Raw genomic sequence first — 22,070 nt, 5'->3', positions numbered from 1 at the left:
AGAAAAACTAATGAAATATATTTATTCTAAAAATCTGCATTGTTTGGGGTGTCTTGGTGGCTCAGTAGGGTAAGCCGATTAAGTGTCTGCCTTTGGATCATCTGCCTTTGGATCAAGTCATGATCCCAGGATCCTAGGATCAAGCCCCACATCCAGCTCCCTGATCAGTGGGGAGCCTGCATCTCTCTCTGCCTACAGCTCCCCCTGCTTGTGCTCTCTATCAAATAAATAAATAAAATCTTTAAAAATAAAAATAAAAAATAAAAATCTACATTGTTTAAATAACTCCCAAAATTATTAACATGCAATATTTTACATTTTTAAGACAATACATAACAACACTCTTAACAAGAACTTATACATGCATTAATCTCAATCATTTATCAGAGTAAATTGAGGAAAGAATAGGAATATTAAAAAATATATAGATTGTTTTGTTTGTGGTTAGAAGAGTAAAGCATTAGTGAAGTGATAGTGTAGATGAACTCAAAAGTTTTAGTCAGACAGTTCAGGGACTACACTGCTGTATAATTAGTATTTCTAAGAATTCACAACAAAAAATTCACTACCAAAAATAGGCACCTACAAAATAAACATCAACAAGATCTCAGTCACATAAGTCAAAAATGTTTTAAAGATGAGGAATGTCTTTGCTTTATACACAAATGACCTAAGCAAGCATTTCAAAGGGGATAGAATGCACTTTTAGGATGAATTCAGGATTCAAAATATATTTAGTTTAATAATGCAAATGCTTGGTGTTCACTGAATTAAATAGTAATAATTTGTTTACAGAATATTAGTATCTGCATAATAAATATTATCTAAATAGGTTTTAGGAACTCTTTAGGAGAAGTCTGAGCCCAATTTTGAATCTAAAACCCATTTGTCATGGATAATCTGTTTAAATTGATGATATTCACTAAGGAAACCCACCACTGCTGCCGTCATTGGTTAGGAACACATTACACAATGCTCTGAGTGACCTAGAGGGAAAAGAACTTCCCAAGGTCACTCCAGCAGCCCACAACACAGCCCGGGATAAAGGCGTCTTGGGGCGACGACCTAAGGTTTCCTAAGTCACCCGGAAAGCACACACCTCCAGCTTCTGTTCCAAAGAAAGATCAAGGTGATTCACTTTTTCGTGATCTCGCTAGCACCCAGCAGCTGTGGAGAGATGCTTTCATTTACAGCACATGGGCAGTACAAACACTAAGGACCCATCTCCCGAGTCAAGGTGAAAGAGATCTAAGCATTCCGTGCAAGCGGCGATCGTCAGCACACAGAACACTCACCAGAAGTACGCGGAAGGAAACCATCACTAAGAAAACAAACACGAAGTGTAGGACCACCCAGACCCCGGGACTGAGTGCCTGCCTAGGCTTATTCTGATTTAACCAGATCTGAGCAGTCCTTGCCTAGTTAAGCGAAGCAAAGAATAGGTCCCAAGTGACACCAAACTTTGTGCTCAAAGTGTCTTTCATTTGACCAGAGCTCGCGGGTCTCTCTCAAGACCTAGAGAGAGAAGTGTTCGAAATAGGGCAGAAATCGCAGAGACCACGGACTGTCCACCCAGTCAACCGTGTACCGGGCGCCGGGGGCTCTGGTTACTCAAACTCAAGCACACGACGTGTCTCCACACACAGAAAGTGCAACTAGAAACACTTTTCAGTCAAATTCAGTATCCCTGCCCTAAGCCAGGTCTCCAGCAACTCGCGTCCGCACGCACGAACTTGCAGAGGGGCGCGGAGCCTCCCGGCCGCGAAGACTTGGGGCGCGGGGGGCTGCGGGAGAAGGACGCAGCGGCAGCGCGCCGCCCCGGCCGGAGACCCGCCGCTCCGGCTCGTGGGGGGCAGCGCTCGGCTCGCGGACCCCAGCGCGGCGCACCGGGCCTTCTCCCCAGCCTGCCCACACCCCCCGCCGCCGCCCCGAGTCCGCCTCCTACCTGTCTGAGGATGAAGCTTGTCGAAGTGGTGCTGCCATCGGATCTTTTCAACCTGCTCCTCCGGGTCGTGGTGCCTCGGGCCACCTGGACTCGACACACGGGGCCAGAGAGAAGCCGGTGAGGACCGAAGCGTGGAGCCGGGCGACCACCCCGGGCTAGAGTCCGCCTGCGGACCAGCTCGCCGGGGTCTCCCAGAGCCCGCACCCCGGTCTCCTCCGTGGTCCCCACATACAGCCCCCACCCCCACCCACCCAGCACAAGCCTCGACGGCTGAAAAGATGCCCGGGAAGAGCTGCCCGCGAGCACCCACCACATCCATTAACAAAGACTCTTGGGGTGCGGGGTCCGAGTCCCCGGCATCGGCTGGGGAAGGCTGCGGGCTCCAGAGCGGGAAGGCTGAGACCTACGAGGTGAAGAGGAGGAGGAGGAGGAGGAAGGGGAGGAGAAGACAGAGGAGGAGCTGGAGGAGAGAGGGACGCGGAGGAGGGGTGGCAGCGCGGGGCGACAGACTCCCAGGACTGGGGGCCCCGCGCGGCCAGCTGGAAGGCGGGGCGCTCGCGGGCCGCCGGGGCTGGGGGAGGAGGGCGGGGGGAGGAGGGGGCGGTACCTGAGAGGTGGGGGAGTGCGGCGCGTCCGCGGGCCCGTTCTTGGCGTAGGAGGAGGACATGGTTCAGGGCCGCATGGCGGGTCGGTGCACGGCGCGCGGTGCGCGGGGGGCGGTGCGCGGGGGGCGGTGGGCGGCGCGCGGCGGGCGGGCAGGCCCCGGAGGCTCGCGAGCTGGAGGAGAGGACCGCGGCAGGACTTCTCCGCGGGGCTGCGGGACCCGCGCCGGCTCACTTCGGAGAGCGCGACCCCTTAAAGGGACCTAGGCGCTTCCGCAGCGGGGTCCCGAGCAGCGGCCCCCGCAGACAGAGGTACCGCGGAGGGGGCTTCTGGGGATCTCGCCTACCCGCGCTGATCGGAGAAGCGCTCCCCCCCCCCCCCAGCGAGCGCCTTACATCAGAGCTTTCTAGAGGATGAAGGGAGGGGGAAAATCTGGGATGGGGGTGGGAGGATTAAAATAGTCTGCACAGTTTCAGATGAGACAAAGGTGGCACGGTTCATGAATCAGGACTTGGGGAGGGATGCTGGTGCAGTGTGGCAGAGAGTGGGATGCGCGGACTGGGCGTGTGTGTGTGTCCGTGTGTCTGTGTGTGTAAGCGCGTGTGTGTTTGGTGCACTGGAATTTTAAAAGGGCAAGAGCAGAACCTTCCTTCCGCAACTTCACTCACCAGCCCACTGTGGTAAGGTATGTGGGTTTGTGGTTTGTTTTCTGTGCGTGTTTTTGTATTGTTTTGTCAACTATAGCTTCACAACTCCCGAGCCGTACACATCCAGGCGGCCGCGGGAGACCCTGCCAGCCTGAGTCTGAAGGGAGATGCAGCCCGGCAGGAGATTAGCGTGTCCTAGGGAGTTTTGAAGGTCATGTTCGACCTGCTAAAAAGCAAGAGTTGGCCGCGTGCCTCCCATTTCTACGCGGATAGCTGTTTTCAAGGGAGGAAACTCATCCTTAAAACCATACACAACCCGTGCCATTGTTGCAAAGCTTGGTTTCCTCCCGCTCATACAAGAGATTAATTTGAAGTCAAATTAAATGCAAACTGTGGAGAAGAGGAATTTAGAGTACTAAGAAGAGGGAAGAAAAATATATGAGAATTCAAAACTAAGGAGACCCGTTTATAGCTATTGCATGGGAAACCCGTCAATAAAATGTACATAGTATCTCAAACTGCTAAATCAGCCCATGTCACCTCACATTCTAGTATTATTTTTTATGGAAAGTGCCATGTTTGTCTTAACAATTGGGTGCTTATCAAGGTCCTGATTTATATTTTATCACCCACCACTTACTTTCCATTCCTGCCTTCTTCATTTAATCCACACCTTCATTTCTTTGTAACAGTCTAATAAGTAGTCTTCTTGCCTCAGGGCTCTGCCTGTGTGAGCGCGCAAGCGCGCGCGCGCACACACACACACACACACACACACACTAAATTCCAACTACACACTACAGGCAAAGTCATTTTCTTAAAATCTCTTGGCCGAAGTCATTTTTCTCTAAAAAGCACTCCTTGCTGTCAGCAGCCCACAAGACAGGGTCCAACAACCAAGCCCCTCCTCTCCCCGCTGCTTTTCTGGTCACCACTCCATTTCTCACTTAAATCTTTGTACAGACCTTCCAGCAAGCAGGCAGGTCTACTCATTATTGCTCAAACAGACCAAATGCAATCCCACTTCAACGCTTTTGCCTTGGAATGTGCCCTCCCTCCAGGCCATCCACCCAGTGGAATCCTACCTTTTCCCCCAAACGCTTCCTCCACACAAACTCACTCTGATCACTCCAGTCCTGAAGAGTTCCCATGCCTATGAAAAACTGGAGTACTTATTCCCTGGACATTTAGTATAGACTGCCTCGGTTTATTCTCTTTTTATGAAAATCGCCTAATTTCCAAAATGGATGTTTAGCTTTTTATCTTGTATTTTTATACCTTACATATAGTAGATATTTTCTCAAGTTTATGAGTAGTGGTATGTCTGCCAATGCAGAACTCCTTGCTTTAGTTACCATCGACTCGGTCCATTTTTAGCTCTGAGCCATTTTAATAGCTGATATTTCATCAATATATAGAGAGAATGAGTTATTATGTGGGCACCAAAATTTGTGTTTTCTCGTTTTCCACTGCCCACAGTCACTGACTTTGAGTTATGAAAAAAGAACCTATAGCAGCTTGACAACGAGGAGGTCTCTGCATCTACCCTCCAGCAACACTGGTGAGATGGCTATTTTTCTTTAATTTAAATCTCTGGAATGCTCCTAAGGGTACACAACAAATAAAGAAATATTTATTCAAGAAAATTCACTAAAACTCAGACAGAAAAGTGAAAGTCTGTGGCATTTGACCAGGATCCACTCCCTCCTCCCCTGCTTCCTACAGAGAAACGGCAGAGAAACTCCATTCCACACTGGTGCACCCTGGAACACAGCCTTTCCTCTCCCATCAGCTCCAGTGGGAGGGTTCTCTTCCTTGGAGGGACAGGACGTCAGCATTTATCATCCTATTCCACATCCTTGTTGCTGAAGTTAAATTCCCATCAAATACAGTGGAGAGGAATGGGCTCCCTGCTTTGGCCCAGCCCCCACTTGTGGGATGGAGGCTCTACCTCTGGCATGGTGCCACTGAGAACACTGGGGCCCTGACTACTCATATAGAGGCAAGCCTGGAGATCTGGGATTCTTGCCTCTCCCTACCAAGTGCTCAGTTCCTAAAGCGGGGGTGTCACTCAAAGAGAGGTACACCATTGTCCCTGCCCCAAGCACCAGACCTTTACTATATATACATATAAGAATTAACTCAAAATTGACCAAGGATCAATATGAAAGAAATAAAAATATAAAACTATTGGATGGAAATGTAAGGGTAAGTCTTCATGACTCAGATTTGGCAGTGGATTCTTAGATATGACACCAAAAGTATAAATAAATAGATAGATAGAAAGAGAGATATAGGACTTCACCAGAATTAAAAACACTATCAAGAAAGTGAAGGCTGGGGTGCTTGGGTGGCTCAGTGGGTTAAGCCTCTGCCTATGGCTCAGGTCATGATCTCAGGGTCCCGGGATCAAGCCCCACATTGGGCTCCCTGCTCAGCAGGGAGCCTGTTTCCCCTTCTTTCTCTGCCTGCCTCTCTGCCTACTTGTGATCTCTCTCTCTGTCAAATAAATAAATAAAATCTTTGGGGGAAAAAAAAAAGAAAGTGAAGGCAACTCACAGAATGGGAGAAAATATTTGCAAAGTGTATATCAGATGAGGGACTCCTATCTATAATATTGTATAAGGAAATCTTACAACTCAGTAATTTAAAAAATCCAATTTTAAAAATGGGCAAAGAAGGGTGCCTGCTGGGTGACTTAGTCATTTAAGCATCTGAGTCTTGATTTTGGCTCAGGTCATGATATTGGGGTAGTGGGATCAAGCTGTGCATGGACCTCTACACTCAGCTAATCGTCTGCTGGAGATTCTCTCTCTCCTCCCTCTTGCCCTACCCCACCCCATCCCATCCATACCCTTGAGCACTCTAATTAATTAATTAATTAAGAATAGGCAGGGGCATCTGGGTGGCTCAGTGGGTTAAGCCTCTGCCTTCAGCTTGGGTCATGATCCCGGGGTCCTGGAATCGAGACCCACATTGGCTCTCTGCTTAGCAGGGAGTCTGCTTCCCCCCTCACTCTGCCTGCCTCTCTGCCTACTTGTGATCTCTCCCTCTGTCAAATAAATAAATAAAATCTTTTTTTAAATGGGCAAAGAATCCAAATTAACATTTCTCCAAAAAAGTTATCCAAATGGCTGATAAGCTCATGAAAAGATGCTTGATATCATTAGTCATCAGGGGAATGAAAATCAAAATCATGAGATACCACATTACATCCACTAGGATAGCTATAATCAAAAACAAGTGTTGGCAAAGACACAAAGAAATTGGAACTATATTACACTGCTGATGGGATTATGAAACAGTACAGCCACCGTGGAAAACACTTTTGACAGTTCTTCAAAAAGTAAAACACTGAGTTACCATATGATGCAGCAAGCTACTCCCAGGTGTGTAGCTAAGACAAATCAATGAGTATGTCCATGTAAAAACTTGCACAAGAATGTTCAGCATTATTCATAATTGCCCAAACCATAAGCAACCCAAATGTGTACCAGCTGATGAATGGTTTTAAAAAAGTGTGGTACAGGGGCGCCTGGGTGGCTCAGTGGGTTAAGCCGCTGCCTTCGGCTCAGGTCATGATCTCAGGGTCCTGGGATCGAGTCCCGCATCGGGCTCTCTGCTCAGCAGGGAGCCTGCTTCCTCCTCTCTCTCTCTGCCTGCCTCTCTGCCTACTTGTAATCTCTCTCTGTCAAATAAATAAATAAATCTTTAAAAAAAAAAAAAAAAAAAAAAAAAAAGTGTGGTACAGGGGCGCCTGGGTGGCTCAGTGGGTTAAAGCCTCTGCCTTTGGCTCAGGTCATGATCCCAGGGTCCTGGAATCGCTGGCATCGGGCTCTGCTCAGCAGGGAGCCTGCTTCCTCCTCTCTCTCTGCCTGCCTCTCTGCCTAGTTGTGATCTCTGTCTATCAAATAAATAAAATCTTTAAAAAAAAAAAAGTGTGGTATATCTATCAATGGAGTATTGTTCTTCAGTAAAAAGGAATGAAGCACCGGTACATGCTACAACATGGGTGAGCCTTGAAAATATTATGCTAAGTGAAAGAAAGCAGTCACAAAATGTTATATATTGTATGATTCCACTTATATACAATGTCCAGAATGGGGATATTTTTAGAGACTAAAAGTGGATTAGTAGCTTCTTAGGGCTAGGAAGGCTGGGAATTATTGAGGTGATAACTAAATGTACAGGGCTCCTTCAGACTGAGGGTTTCTGGAGGGAGGTGGGTGGGGGGTGGGCTAGATGGGGGATGTGTATAGAGGAGAGCTCTTGTTGTGATGAGCACTGCGTGTTGTATGGAAGTGAGGAATCACTAAATTTCACTCCTGAAGCCAATATTATACCATACCTTAACTAACTAGAATTGAAATAGAAACTTGGGGGGGGAGGGGAGAAGGAAGAAAAAAATTTTAAGTTAAACAAAAGGAAAAAAATACAAGGCTTCTTTTTGAGGTGAAGAAAATGTTCTAAAATTGATTATAGTGATGGTTGCACATATTGTGAATATGCTAAAAACCACTGAAGAGTATACTTTAAATGGATGAATTGTATGGTATTTGGAGTCTCTCAATAAAGCTGTTATTTTTATATGGACCTAAATGGGAGAAGTAAAACCATAAAAATCCTAGAATAGAGCGCAGACAGCAATTTCTCTTACATTGGATGCAACAACATTTTTCTAGATATGTCTCCTGAGGCAAGGGAAACAAAAGCAAAGATAAACTATTGTGATTACATCAGAATAAAAAGCTCTGCACAGCAAAGGAAATCATCAACAGAACTGAAAGATAATCTACTGAATAGGAGAAAATATTTACGAATGCTATATCCAGTAAAGGATTAGTATCCAAAATATATAAAGAACTTTTACAACTCAACACCAAATAATGATAATAATAATCAGATTTTAAAATGGGCAGAAAACATGAATGGACATTTCTCCAAAGAAGACATACAGATGATCAACAGACAGATGAAAAGATGCTCAACATCATTCATCATCAGGGAAATGCCAACAAAAACTACAATGAGATATCATCTCACACCTGCCAGAATGGCTAAAATTAAAAACGCAAGAAACAACAGGTGTTGTCAAGCATGTGGAGAAAAATCTTTAAATAAATAAATAAAAATAAATGAGTGGATAAAGACAATGTGGTATATATGCAATGGGATATTATTCAGACATTAAAAAAAATATGAAATCTCTATTTGCAACAACATAGGTAGATCTAGAGTATAATGTTCAGCAAAATAAGCCAGTCAGAGAAAGACAAATACCATATGATTTCACCCATGTGTGGAAGAATCAAAACAAAAGAACAAAGGAAAAAAGAGAACAAACAGATGGTTACTAGAGGGGAGATGGATGCAGGGAATGGGTTAACTAGGAGATGAGGATTAAGAGTACACTTACCATGATGAGCATCGAGTAGCCTATACAACTATTTAATCACTATATTGTACACCTGAAGCTAATTTAATTCTGTATGTTAACTCTATTGGAATTTTTAAAAATTACAAAATAAAGTGAATGGAGTTGATTTCCCAAGTCTACCATTTACTTTTGAAAATAACTAACTAAATAAATCCATGGCTATTAAAGAGAGGTGAGAGTATAGGCACAGATTTAGACATCTAAAGTATATTAAGTGAAAAAAAAATAGTTTTATAACCAATGATCACATTTGTGTAAAATAATGTGTATATGTATACACATACACTCTATATATGTAGGGAGAGGGTACATTTTAATTGATATACTTTCATATAGTACAAATATTTCTTTTTTTTTTAAATATTTTATGTATTTGACACAGAGAGAGAGCTCACAAGTAGGCAGAGAGGCAGACAGAGAGACGGGGAGGGAAGCAAGCTCCCTGCTGAGCAGAGGGCCCAATGTGGGGCTCCATCCCAAGATCCTGACATCATGACCTGAGCCGAAGGCAGAGGCTTAACACACTGAGCCACCTAGGTGCCCATAAATGTTTTTCTTTTCTTTTCTTTTCTTTTAAGATTTTTATTTATTTATTGGACACAGAGAGAGATTGCAAGTAGGTAGAGAGGCAGGCAGAGAGAGAGGCGGGGGGTGGGTGGGGTGGGGGGGCGTTGGGTAGCAAGCTCCCTGCTGTGCAGAGCGCCAATGCAGGACTCAGTCGCAGAACCCTGAGATCATGACCTGAACGGAAAGGCAGAGGCTTAACCCACTGAGCCACCCAGGCGCCCATATAGTACAAATGTTTCACCAAGAAAAACACTTAATTAGAAGCATTTTTATCCTATGTACTTAAAATGTTTGGATATTGTTTAAAATTACAAAGGATGTTTGAAGTTTTTCAGAAAATTTAAATTATACTTGAGGGGGAAAAAATTTGTTATTTTAAAAAATCTTCAGACCTTATAAAAAAGTAACTCAAAATGGATCATAAATCTATGTGTGAAATGCAAAACTATAAAAACTTCTCCTAGAAAACCTACAGGACTTTGGATTTGGAGATGAGATTTTAGATGCAAGCATGATCCAAGAAAGTAAAACTGGTATCTTGGGCTTTATTAAAATTAAAATTTTTGCTCTGTGAAAGACTTTGTGAAAATAATGAAAGACAAGTCATAGACTGGAAGAAAAGTATTTGTAAGACACAAATCTGATAAGGAACTTATAAACAGAGGAGATTATGCTGAGTGAAATAAGTCAAGCAGAGAAAGTCAATTATCATACAGTTTCACTTACTTGTGGAACATAAGGAATAACACAGAGGACATTAGGAGAAGGAAAAGAAAATTGAAGTGGGGAGAAATCGGAGAGGGAGAGGAGCCATGAGAAACTGTGGACTTCAAGAAACAAACTGAGGGTTTTGGAGGGGAGGAGGAGGGGAGAATAATGAGTTGGCCCAGGGATGGGTATTAAGGAGGGCACGTGTTGCCTGGAACACTGGGTGTTATATGTAAACAATGAATCTTGGAATACTACATTAAAAACTAATGATGTATGTGACTAACGTAATACAATAAAAATAAATAAATACATAAATAAATAACTTGTAAACAAAGGGGCACCTGGCTGGCTCCAGTCAGTGGAGGGTGTAGTACTTGGTCTTGGGATCCTGAGTTCAAGCCCCACGTTAGATACAGTGATTACTTAAAAAAAAAAAAAAAAAAAAACTAAAAAAAAAAAAAAACTTAAAAAAAGAACTAGTGAACAAAATATAAAAATAACTCAAAACTCAGCAATAAGAAAACAAACAACCCAGTTAAAAATTGAGAAAATGTTTGAACAGACACCTTACCAAAAAAGATACATAGATAGCAAATAAACACGTGAAAAGATGCTTAACATCATTTATCATCAAGGGAACACAAATAAAACAATACGATACTGTTACACTCCTATTGGAATGGCAAAAGTTTTTCTTTTAAGATGACAATACCAGGGATGCCTGGGTGGCTCAGTTGGTTGGACGACTGCCTTCGGCTCAGGTCATGATCCTGGAGTCCTGGGATCGAGTCCCGCATCAGACTCCCAGCTCCATGGGGAGTCTGCTTCTCTCTCTGACCTTCTCCTCGTTCATGCTCTCTCTCACTGTCTCTCTCTCAAGTAAATAAATAAAATCTTTAAAAAAAAAAAAATGACAATACCAGTTGTTAGTATTAGAAGCAACAGAAATTCGTATTCATTTGTGATGGGAATTCTAAATGGTACAGCCACTTTGGAAGACAGTTGGTCAGTTTCTTTTTTTTTTTAATAAAAAGGACCAAATTTTTGAAATTTTATTTATTATTATTATTATTATTTTAAGATTTTATTTATTTATTTGACAGACAGAGATCACAACTAGACAGAGAGAGAGACAGAAGCAGGCTCCCCACCAAGCAGAGAGCCCGATATGGGGCTCAATCCCAGAACCCTGGCATCATAACCCGAGCCAAAGGCAGAGGCTTAATCTACTGAGCCACCCAGGTGCCCCTGGTCAGTTTCTTAATAAACAACATAGTCTTTCCATACAAGCCAGCAATCATTGTCCTAGGTATTTACATGATGGATGTGAAAACTTACACCACCTTAAAACCATCTCACAAAATGTATATATTTATATTTTTATGTATTTTTATGCATTATATAAATTTATATATTTATACATTTATATTTGTTTTATTCATAATTGCCCAAAACTGTTAGCAACCAAGATGTCCTTCAATAGGTGAATGGATACAGTGTGGTATAATCGTAAAATGGAATGCTACTCAATGAAAAAAGAATGAGTTAGCAAGCCATAAAAAGATACAGATACATGGGTGCCTGGGTGGTTCAGTGGGTTAAGTCTCTGCCTTCGGCTCAGGTCGTGATCTCAGAGTTCTGGGATCAAGTCCCACATCAGACTTTCTGCTCGGCAGGGAGCCTGCTTCTTTCTCTCTACTCTCTCTCTCTGTGCCTACTTGTGATCTCTCTCTGTCAAATAAATAAAATCTTAAAAAAAAAAAAAAAAAGATATGGATACACCTTAAGTGCATATTGCTAAGTGAAGGAAGCCAGTCACTTAAAGCTATACTTTAAGATTACATTTTTGTGACATTCTAGAAGAGTCAAAGCTGTAAAAACAGTAAAAGGTCAGAGGTTCGGGAGGGGGAGTGTTGATTACATGAAGCATAGCAGGGTTTTTTTTTAGGGTGGTGAAATTATTCTGCATGATACTCTAACGGTGGCTATATGATGCTATGCATCTGCTAAAACCTGTAGAACTTTCCAGCACAAACTTAAGCCTTAATGTGTGCAAATCTTTAAAAAGACATATAGGAAATTGGGAGGTTCCAGGATGGAATGCAGAATGTAACAAAAGCATATAACTCTGTTACAGATATAGGAAACAATCTCCCTGAAGGAGATTGGAGGGGGGGGGGAAGGGTGGCGGCTTAAGTATTTTTTTTTTAATTTTTTAAAAAGATTTTATTTATTTATTTGACAGAGAGAGATCACAAGTAGGCAGAGACACAGACAGAGAGAGAAAAGCAGGCCCCCTGACCAGCAGAGAGCCCGATGTGGGGCTCGATCCCAGGCCCCTGAGATCATGACCCGTGCCAAAGGCAGAAGCTTAACCCACTGAGCCACCCAGATGCCCCCTAAGTATCTTTAGAAATGAGTGGGGTCTGTGACTAAAGACAAAAGGAACTGTACATAAGTACTCTATGGCAACCTCTATAAGGTTGCTACCTGAGGTATGGATTAACAATTCTGAAGTCAAGATACATGTATCTTGGAATTGAACAATTAAGTACATCAGTGGCAGATGGTGGGAGCCAGGTTTCCTACTGTTGGAGAGGACAGTTACAGGTAAGTAAGGCAAAAAGGCTAGGATGATCCATGTGGTAATGGGTTCGAGTTAGAAACATCAGCGTGTGAGGGTTGCTGGAGGGGAGTGGATAGCTGGGTGCTGGACATTAAGGAGGGCACGTGATGTAATGAGTACTGGGTGTTATAAAAGACAGAGGAATTGCTGACCTCTACCTCTGAAACCAGTAATACATTCTATGCTAATTAATTTAATTTAAATTTAAAATTAATTAATTAATTAAAAAAGAAACAGCAGCATAAATTCAGGTGTAGCTTAATATAGATATAGATAGCTACACAGAGAAATATTTATAAATTTGTGGGTATATGTGCAGGTTAGTCTACAGACGTATTTTCTTGCTTTCAGCCAGGACCTAGAAATTACAACATGTCAGTAACAACAAATACATCTAATACTCAGGTCTTGGTCTCTAATACCATCTTCTAATAAAAACAACCAGGGCACCTTGAAGAAGTGGCTGATTCTTTTTTTTTTTTTTTTTAAAGATTTTATTTATTTATTTGACAGAGATCACAAGCAGGCAGATAGGCAGGCAGAGAGAGAGGAGGAAGCAGGCCCCCTGCTGAGCAGAGAGCCCGATGCGGGGCTCTATCCCAGGACCCTGAGATCATGACCCGAGCCGAAGGCAGCGGCTTACCCCACTGAGCCACCCAGGCGCCCCAAAGTGGCTGATTCTAAGTCTGGACGGGAAATACACAAGATGAGCCCAGAGTATCTTACACTGCCAGAACGTAAAGAATGTTTCAAAACGAAACAAAAAGCGCAATGACTGGGGGATGTCAAGGGGACACAGGAACAAACTGAAAGGGCTCCCCAGGCCCAAAGTTGGAACAATTTGAGCAATAGAATGAGATACTATTGGAATACATCCCAGTGTAAAATAAGTTTCCATGAGCTCTTAGTGACAAAAGTAAATGACTGAATAAATAAATAAAAGAGAAGAGACAAGGTTCTCATGTGGAAGAATTCTACATAATTTATGTGGATATTACACACTTAAGGAAGGAAAGCATAATTCCCCCTTCTTAAGTGTAGGCTGCACATTAGGGACTTCTTCCAAAGAGTACAGCAGGGAATGGAGGAATTGGAGAAACTTAACAAACACTACCTTAGTCACGTGATTAAGAACAACAACAACAGTGATGTCAGGTTGATAATACATACCCTTGATACCATGTGAGAAGGGTCTTTACCTTTGTGACCTTCCTCCCCCAAACCTCTAACGAATCATGAGAAGACACCATACAAATCTACAGTCTACAAAATATATGACTGGTACTCCTCAAAACTGTCAAAGTCATCAAAAGCAAGGAAAGTCTAGGAGCCGGCAGAGCCAACAGAACTCTAAATCAAAGACCAAAGGTGCCCGGCTGTCTCAGTCAGTTAAGCATCTGCCTTCGGCTCAGGTCCTGATCCCAGGGTCCTGGGATTGAGCCCCACATCGGTCTCCCTGCTCAGTGGGGAGTCTGCTTCTTCCTTCCTCTCCCTCTGCCTGCTGTTCCCCCTGCTTGTGCTCTTTCTCTGTCAAATAAATAAATAAAATCTTTAAAAAATAAAAAAAAAATCAATTAATCATTCAAAGACCAAATCAACATGAAAATCACCAAGTGGGGACAATACACTCTAAGAGTCAAGGGCATGTACAGATATGTACAATTCTCTTACAGGAAAGGAGGGGAAGAAAAACCCAACAAACAGGAGCGCGTGGGTGGCTCAGTTGGTAACGCGTCTGACTCTTGATTTCGGCTAAGCTTATGATCTCAGGGTCCTGAGATTGAGCCATGCCTCAGGCTCTGCCCTGGACATGGAGCCTGCTTGAGATTCTCTCTCTCCCTCTGCCCTTTACCCCCCCCCCCCCAAATCAAAAAACAAATTTAAAAAAAAAAAAAAAGACAAAAAACAATATAGGCCATTGCATGAAGGAAACTTAACTAGACAGTTACAAAATCTGATCCCTGTCCTTCATTTTCATTCTGACATTTTTGATGGCTTATAAATTAGGCTAATTCTTTCTATAATGTTTTAAGGAAGAATTCTTTTTTTTTTTTTTTTTTTTAAGATTTTATTTATTTATTTGACAGAGAGAAATCACAAGTAGTCGGAGAGGCAGGCAGAGAGGGAAGCAGGCTCCCTGCTTAGCAGAGAGCCCGATGCGGGACTCGATCCCAGGACCCTGAGATCATGACCTGAGCCGAAGGCAGCGGCTTAACCCACTGAGCCACCCAGGCGCCCCTTAAGGAAGAATTCTTTTTAAAGTTCACAGAAAGGGATTGAACAATGTAAATCAGATTCCAAATAATCTTCACATTCTGTTCCCAGTGAGGAACATAGGCTTACAGACACTTAAAGGCGGAAGAGACCTTGAATAAACCTACAGCGGCGGCTCACAACTGGTATAAATATGAAGTGTGGGACATGGAGATTGAGATATCCTGTACTGTTGGGACCCCACATAGAATTTGCTTTTTCTTTCATCTCCATATTGTCTTGCAGTGTCTCTTGCTGATGTCACCTGCCCCAGAGTCTGACTGTCACCTTTCTTTCCCTTTTCTAGGTGACTCCCTTATTGAATACTTTTCACAACCATTTGGCCTTCCTCCAGACCATTGCAAGGGTCTGTGATCTAGACTTTTCTGCCATAAGTCAGAAAGAAATGTTCACTATGCTTCTGCCTCTGCTGCAACTCCTTGGGCTAAGGCTGGAGAAATGAGCTTGCTGTTCTGGAAAGCATCTTGTTTACTGACTTCCATGTAGAGGAATATATGGTTTCCATATAGAGGAAGGTGGTTGGGAATGCATGTTGAATGAGCCAAATGATAGTATCTGACAGAGACAGATCAACATACACAGGACAGATCCCGTGCAAGGTGGCAACCACTATGACATAGTTACAAGAGGCTACTGTAGGGCAGCGTGGTCTGGGGGCTACAATCAGTGCAACGTGCAAAGGCTGACACCTGAAAAGACAATTTATCCAATGGACAAAAGAATTTCGGACAAAGAAACAGAGCCAAGCACAGGTATGAAAAAGCCAAATTGGCACACAAATAATTTAGGGTTTGAGGGTTGGAATCCAGTGTGTATATAAGAAAGTGGAAGAGGTTAGAAGGGCTGTCAAGGGTGAGACCGTGAAGGCCCTACCTAGTTATGTGATTCTGAAGAATTTGGCCTTGGGGCGCCTGGGCATCTCTGTCAGTTAAGTGTCTGGCTCTTGGTTTTGGCTCAAGTCATGACCTCATGGGTCCTGAAATTGAGCCCTGCATTAGGCTCCCCGCTCAGTGCGGAGGCTACTTGTCCCTCTCCCTCAGACCCTCCCTGGCTTGTGCTCTCTGTCTCTCTCTCTCAAATAAATAAATAAAATCTTAAAAAAAAAAAAAAAAAGGTGGGGCGCCTGGGTGGCTCAGTGGGTTAAGCCGCTGCCTTCGGCTCAGGTCATGATCTCAGGGTCCTGGGATCGAGTCCCGCATCGGGCTCTCTGCTCAGCAGGGAGCCTGCTTCCTTCTCTCTCTCTCTCTCTGCCTGCCTCTCAGTGTACTTGTAATTTCTCTCTGTCAAATAAATAAATAAAATCTTTAAAAAAAAAAAAAAAAAAAAAAAAGAGAAGAGACAAGGTTCTCATGTGGAAGAATTCTACATAATTTATGTGGATATTACACACTTAAGGAAGGAAAGCATAATTCCCCCTTCTTAAGTGTAGGCTGCACATTAGGGACTTCTTCCAAAGAGTACAGCAGGGAATGGAGGAATTGGAGAAACTTAACAAACACTACCTTAGTCACGTGATTAAGAACAACAACAACAGTGATGTCAGGTTGATAATACATACCCTTGATACCATGTGAGAAGGGTCTTTACCTTTGTGACCTTCCTCCCCCAAACCTCTAACGAATCATGAGAAGACACCATACAAATCTACAGTCTACAAAATATATGACTGGTACTCCTCAAAACTGTCAAAGTCATCAAAAGCAAGGAAAGTCTAGGAGCCGGCAGAGCCAACAGAACTCTAAATCAAAGACCAAAGGTGCCCGGCTGTCTCAGTCAGTTAAGCATCTGCCTTCGGCTCAGGTCCTGATCCCAGGGTCCTGGGATTGAGCCCCACATCGGTCTCCCTGCTCAGTGGGGAGTCTGCTTCTTCCTTCCTCTCCCTCTGCCTGCTGTTCCCCCTGCTTGTGCTCTTTCTCTGTCAAATAAATAAATAAAATCTTTAAAAAATAAAAAAAAAATCAATTAATCATTCAAAGACCAAATCAACATGAAAATCACCAAGTGGGGACAATACACTCTAAGAGTCAAGGGCATGTACAGATATGTACAATTCTCTTACAGGAAAGGAGGGGAAGAAAAACCCAACAAACAGGAGCGCGTGGGTGGCTCAGTTGGTAACGCGTCTGACTCTTGATTTCGGCTAAGCTTATGATCTCAGGGTCCTGAGATTGAGCCATGCCTCAGGCTCTGCCCTGGACATGGAGCCTGCTTGAGATTCTCTCTCTCCCTCTGCCCTTTACCCCCCCCCCCCAAATCAAAAAACAAATTTAAAAAAAAAAAAAAAAGACAAAAAACAATATAGGCCATTGCATGAAGGAAACTTAACTAGACAGTTACAAAATCTGATCCCTGTCCTTCATTTTCATTCTGACATTTTTGATGGCTTATAAATTAGGCTAATTCTTTCTATAATGTTTTAAGGAAGAATTCTTTTTTTTTTTTTTTTTTTTAAGATTTTATTTATTTATTTGACAGAGAGAAATCACAAGTAGTCGGAGAGGCAGGCAGAGAGGGAAGCAGGCTCCCTGCTTAGCAGAGAGCCCGATGCGGGACTCGATCCCAGGACCCTGAGATCATGACCTGAGCCGAAGGCAGCGGCTTAACCCACTGAGCCACCCAGGCGCCCCTTAAGGAAGAATTCTTTTTAAAGTTCACAGAAAGGGATTGAACAATGTAAATCAGATTCCAAATAATCTTCACATTCTGTTCCCAGTGAGGAACATAGGCTTACAGACACTTAAAGGCGGAAGAGACCTTGAATAAACCTACAGCGGCGGCTCACAACTGGTATAAATATGAAGTGTGGGACATGGAGATTGAGATATCCTGTACTGTTGGGACCCCACATAGAATTTGCTTTTTCTTTCATCTCCATATTGTCTTGCAGTGTCTCTTGCTGATGTCACCTGCCCCAGAGTCTGACTGTCACCTTTCTTTCCCTTTTCTAGGTGACTCCCTTATTGAATACTTTTCACAACCATTTGGCCTTCCTCCAGACCATTGCAAGGGTCTGTGATCTAGACTTTTCTGCCATAAGTCAGAAAGAAATGTTCACTATGCTTCTGCCTCTGCTGCAACTCCTTGGGCTAAGGCTGGAGAAATGAGCTTGCTGTTCTGGAAAGCATCTTGTTTACTGACTTCCATGTAGAGGAATATATGGTTTCCATATAGAGGAAGGTGGTTGGGAATGCATGTTGAATGAGCCAAATGATAGTATCTGACAGAGACAGATCAACATACACAGGACAGATCCCGTGCAAGGTGGCAACCACTATGACATAGTTACAAGAGGCTACTGTAGGGCAGCGTGGTCTGGGGGCTACAATCAGTGCAACGTGCAAAGGCTGACACCTGAAAAGACAATTTATCCAATGGACAAAAGAATTTCGGACAAAGAAACAGAGCCAAGCACAGGTATGAAAAAGCCAAATTGGCACACAAATAATTTAGGGTTTGAGGGTTGGAATCCAGTGTGTATATAAGAAAGTGGAAGAGGTTAGAAGGGCTGTCAAGGGTGAGACCGTGAAGGCCCTACCTAGTTATGTGATTCTGAAGAATTTGGCCTTGGGGCGCCTGGGCATCTCTGTCAGTTAAGTGTCTGGCTCTTGGTTTTGGCTCAAGTCATGACCTCATGGGTCCTGAAATTGAGCCCTGCATTAGGCTCCCCGCTCAGTGCGGAGGCTACTTGTCCCTCTCCCTCAGACCCTCCCTGGCTTGTGCTCTCTGTCTCTCTCTCTCAAATAAATAAATAAAATCTTAAAAAAAAAAAAAAAAAGGTGGGGCGCCTGGGTGGCTCAGTGGGTTAAGCCGCTGCCTTCGGCTCAGGTCATGATCTCAGGGTCCTGGGATCGAGTCCCGCATCGGGCTCTCTGCTCAGCAGGGAGCCTGCTTCCTTCTCTCTCTCTCTCTCTGCCTGCCTCTCAGTGTACTTGTAATTTCTCTCTGTCAAATAAATAAATAAAATCTTTAAAAAAAAAAAAAAAAAGGTTTGGCCCCTATACAGAATGTAACTGAAATCCAAGCTCAGGCCGAAGATTTCTCTCAGTAACAGATGTGTTTTTAGGATTCTGACAGTTTTGAGGGCTTTAGGCTTCCCGGGATTTTAGGCTTCAACTCAGAACCACTCTTGTTCAAATCAGCCTCAACTAGTTGTCACCTGTTGTTTTCCTTAGAAATCCCTTGGATTATGCTCTTTTCTGATCAGAAAACACAGAACTCAGGACGCCTGGGTGGCTCAGTCGTTAATTACCTGCCTTTAGCTCAGGTCATGATCCCAAGGTCCTGGGATCAAGCATGGGGCTCTTTGCTCAGCGGGAAGCCTGCTTCTCCCTCTCCCACTACCCCTGCTTGTGTTCCCTCTCTCACTGTCCCTCTGTCAAATAAATAAATAAAATCTTGAAAAAGAAAACACAGAACTCTGTGCACTTCCTTTCCCCCATGTTTGACCCCTCCTCCACACGGAGTCTCATAAAGAGCCAGTCTGTTTACATCAGGCTCTGGTCTCATCAGCCACACTCCCTCCCCTTACGACAGAACTAATAGTACTACGGTGCACACATTAGACAGATCCAGCTGCTATTATGCTCTTTCTCACATGAGCATTCTCACATCTGAAGGTATTTTGTAACCATGTGAGCCCTTGGGACCCCATCTATCTCAGTAATGTGTGCGAAATGAAGTTGTTACAGTTGTTACCTGACAAACACAACACACAAATTATTTCTAGGCGTGAGTCACACCCATGTAGTGGAGAAAAGCACATATTTGAGCCTCAGATACAACCTGGTTTATAATCCCAGCTTGGCCACTCCTAGCTGTGTGACTGTACCCTCTTCGCTTACCGCTCTACCTAACGAGTGTTAGAATTCAGTGACCATGTATATGAAAATGGTTTTCAATCAAGCCAAAGTGCAATGTCTGATATTATACAACTAGCGCATGGCAAAGCCACAAATACAATTCAGGCTTGGAAATTCAAGTCCTAGCATCTCCACCATATAATAATTATGTTATTGAATGCTAATACATCTTTAATTTTTTTATGTTTCTAAACAGAAGAGAAAGGAGCAGTTGTAGCTTTTATTCCCATCCCCATTTCCAGGGTCTTTTTTTTTTTTTTTTTTAAATCTCTCATGAGGTTAGAAAAAAAGTCCTAGTTTTAACCATTAGGACAGATGTAAATATATTAAATCTAGCCTTTACTGACTGAAACTATGGTATGCTTGTAAGGGCCAACTCAGCCAGAGCGGCCCACCCCAGCTGAACTGCCATTTTGTTGTTTAAGTAGTAAAACTTAAATTGACCCTGCCCTCCCCAGGGGAACTTAAAAGCAAGTCCAGGAAACCATCCCAGGTAACAAAGCCCAAATACAAGGGCGGGTCAGGTCAGGTGGAGACATTCAATCAGTGGGGGGCCATACTGTCTCCTAGCTACCAAGAAGTATGGGCCCCGCCCTTGGTGTGCCTTTTGGGCACCCATTCTGACTAAGGTGATAGGCTAATTCAAATAACTACTATGGGGTGAATTGTAATTCAATTGGCCAGGCCACCCGTGTGTGACCTAGTATGACTGTGCAGCTTTCTCTGTGTGTTGCAATCTCACTGGCCACCTGTGTGTGGCCAGGCTCAACCGCATGGCCTTTGCTCTATAAAAGTTAGTCTGTGAGGCAGGGAGGGGTCGCGCTCTCTGTAAGAGGCGTGGCCCTGACCAGTCGGTTTGATTCTCGATGCTTGGCGCAAAATAAAGCTTTGCTTGACTTTCGCTTTGTATCAGTCTCGCTCCTTTAATCACGGACCCATTATTGGGGGACCCAACACTGGGGACCTAACATGCTCATATTAGAGAATCTTTATTTTGTTTAAAGACTACCCATTTATTAGAGTGTAAGTGGGGGGGGGCAGCAGGTGGAGAAAGGGAAGCAGACACTCTGCTGGAGGGGTGCTCAATCCCAGGACCCCAAGATCATGACCGGAGCCGAAGGCAGATGCTCAACCAACTAAGCCACCCAGGCGCCCCTCATAGTAGAGAATCTTTTTTTTTTTTTTTTTTTAAGATTTTATTTATTTGACAGAGTTAGAGAGCACAAGTAGGCAGAGCGGCAGGCAGAGGGAGAGGGAGAGGAAGCAGGCTCCCTGCTGAGCAGGGAGCCTTGATGTGGGACTCGATCCCAGGACCCCTCGATCCCTGACCTGAGCTGAAGGCAGCCGCTTAACTGACAGAGCCACCCAGGCGCCCCATATTAGAGAATCTTAACAAGAGCTTATTTGACCGTGGAATAACAGACGAACTTAACTTTGAATTTATTTACTAGGCACACAAATAGTAACAGCAGGTTGTAAATACACTTGGACATGTCTGTCCCTGTGGCAGATTATAGTACAGCCCACACTACACTCATTCCCAATCATCTTCCCCCTATCTTCTCTAGAGGCTAGAAAGCAAAATACTCACTTTCCAGACTCACTTGCTGCTAATGGTGGCTTTTGGGGACATTTCTGACCAATAACATATGGGTGAAAATTGTGAGGGGAGAGTTTCCCAGAAAGGAAATATGATAAAGATTATTTTTGGCTGGGGTTCTAAGTCTCATTTTGCTATCTGGACAATGCATTTTTCACATACTTGTCTGAAGTTACTTGGAGGGACAAAAGTCTCTGACAGCTAGAAACCATCACTACATTGACACCTATCCTATCTGTTCACCTTGGGGAGCTCTATCCTAACTAGATGGCATGGACTCCTCTTTAGGTATATGACAAGAGATGAGAACAAGGCTGTTACTTTTTAAAGTTTTTTTTTTTTTTTTTTTTTTTTTTTTTTTTATTGACAGAGAGAAATCACAAGTAGATAGAGAGGCAGGCAGAGAGAGAGAGAGGGAAGCAGGCTCCCTGCTGAGCAGAGAGCCCGATGCGGGACTCGATCCCAGAACCCCGAGATCATGACCTGAGCCGAAGGCAGCGGCTTAACCCAGGCGCCCTAGGCTGTTACTTTTTAGACTGCAAACTCTCTAGCTATGGAGGGGGTGCACTGCAGCTGTGGCTACTGATGACCATAGGGTAGGTTGTAGTGGTGTTCAAAAGCAGCTGGTGAAAGCAGTCTCTCCAACAAATGGTGTTGGGACAACTGGATATCCATATGAAAAAAAAAGAAGCTAGATTCCTAGCTCATACACAAAAATGAACTAAAAAATCAATCAATGACGTAATTGTTAAGAGTTAAAACCATAGAACTCTTAGAACAGGAGAAAATCTTCGTCTTGCA

At 43.7% G+C, this 22,070-nt stretch overlaps 1 protein-coding gene and 1 long non-coding RNA gene across 3 annotated transcripts in view; one reads left to right on the top strand and one right to left on the bottom strand.

Annotated features, from left to right (window-relative positions):
* The window catches only part of CACNB4 (calcium voltage-gated channel auxiliary subunit beta 4), a 244,042-nt gene extending 241,405 nt beyond the window's left edge, over positions 1–2,637 (bottom strand). Inside the window, exons 1-2 of one of the 2 annotated variants that reach the window (XM_059167339.1) lie at positions 2,553–2,637; positions 1,946–2,029 (exon numbers count right to left, since the gene is read on the bottom strand). In XM_059167339.1, coding sequence (XP_059023322.1) covers positions 1,946–2,029; positions 2,553–2,612 — 144 coding nt within the window. In that variant the 5' untranslated portion in view covers positions 2,613–2,637. Of the gene's footprint in view, positions 1–1,945; positions 2,030–2,255; positions 2,491–2,552 lie in introns of those variants that run through there. The other variant, XM_059167340.1, reaches the window with a different exon arrangement.
* A 68-nt stretch (positions 2,638–2,705) lies between these two features.
* LOC131827215 (uncharacterized) lies at positions 2,706–16,129 on the top strand. The gene is made up of 3 exons (XR_009351946.1): positions 2,706–2,859; positions 4,675–4,756; positions 15,097–16,129. It is a non-coding gene; the product is annotated as an uncharacterized LOC131827215 (long non-coding RNA).
* Positions 16,130–22,070: the final 5,941 nt, after the last annotated feature.

Source organism: Mustela lutreola, chromosome 3 (genome assembly GCF_030435805.1).
Source record: "Mustela lutreola isolate mMusLut2 chromosome 3, mMusLut2.pri, whole genome shotgun sequence".
NCBI classification, from domain to species: domain Eukaryota; kingdom Metazoa; phylum Chordata; class Mammalia; order Carnivora; family Mustelidae; genus Mustela; species Mustela lutreola.
The sequence above is the reverse complement of the archived record's forward strand: the minus strand, read 5'-3'. Positions and strand labels throughout refer to the sequence as shown.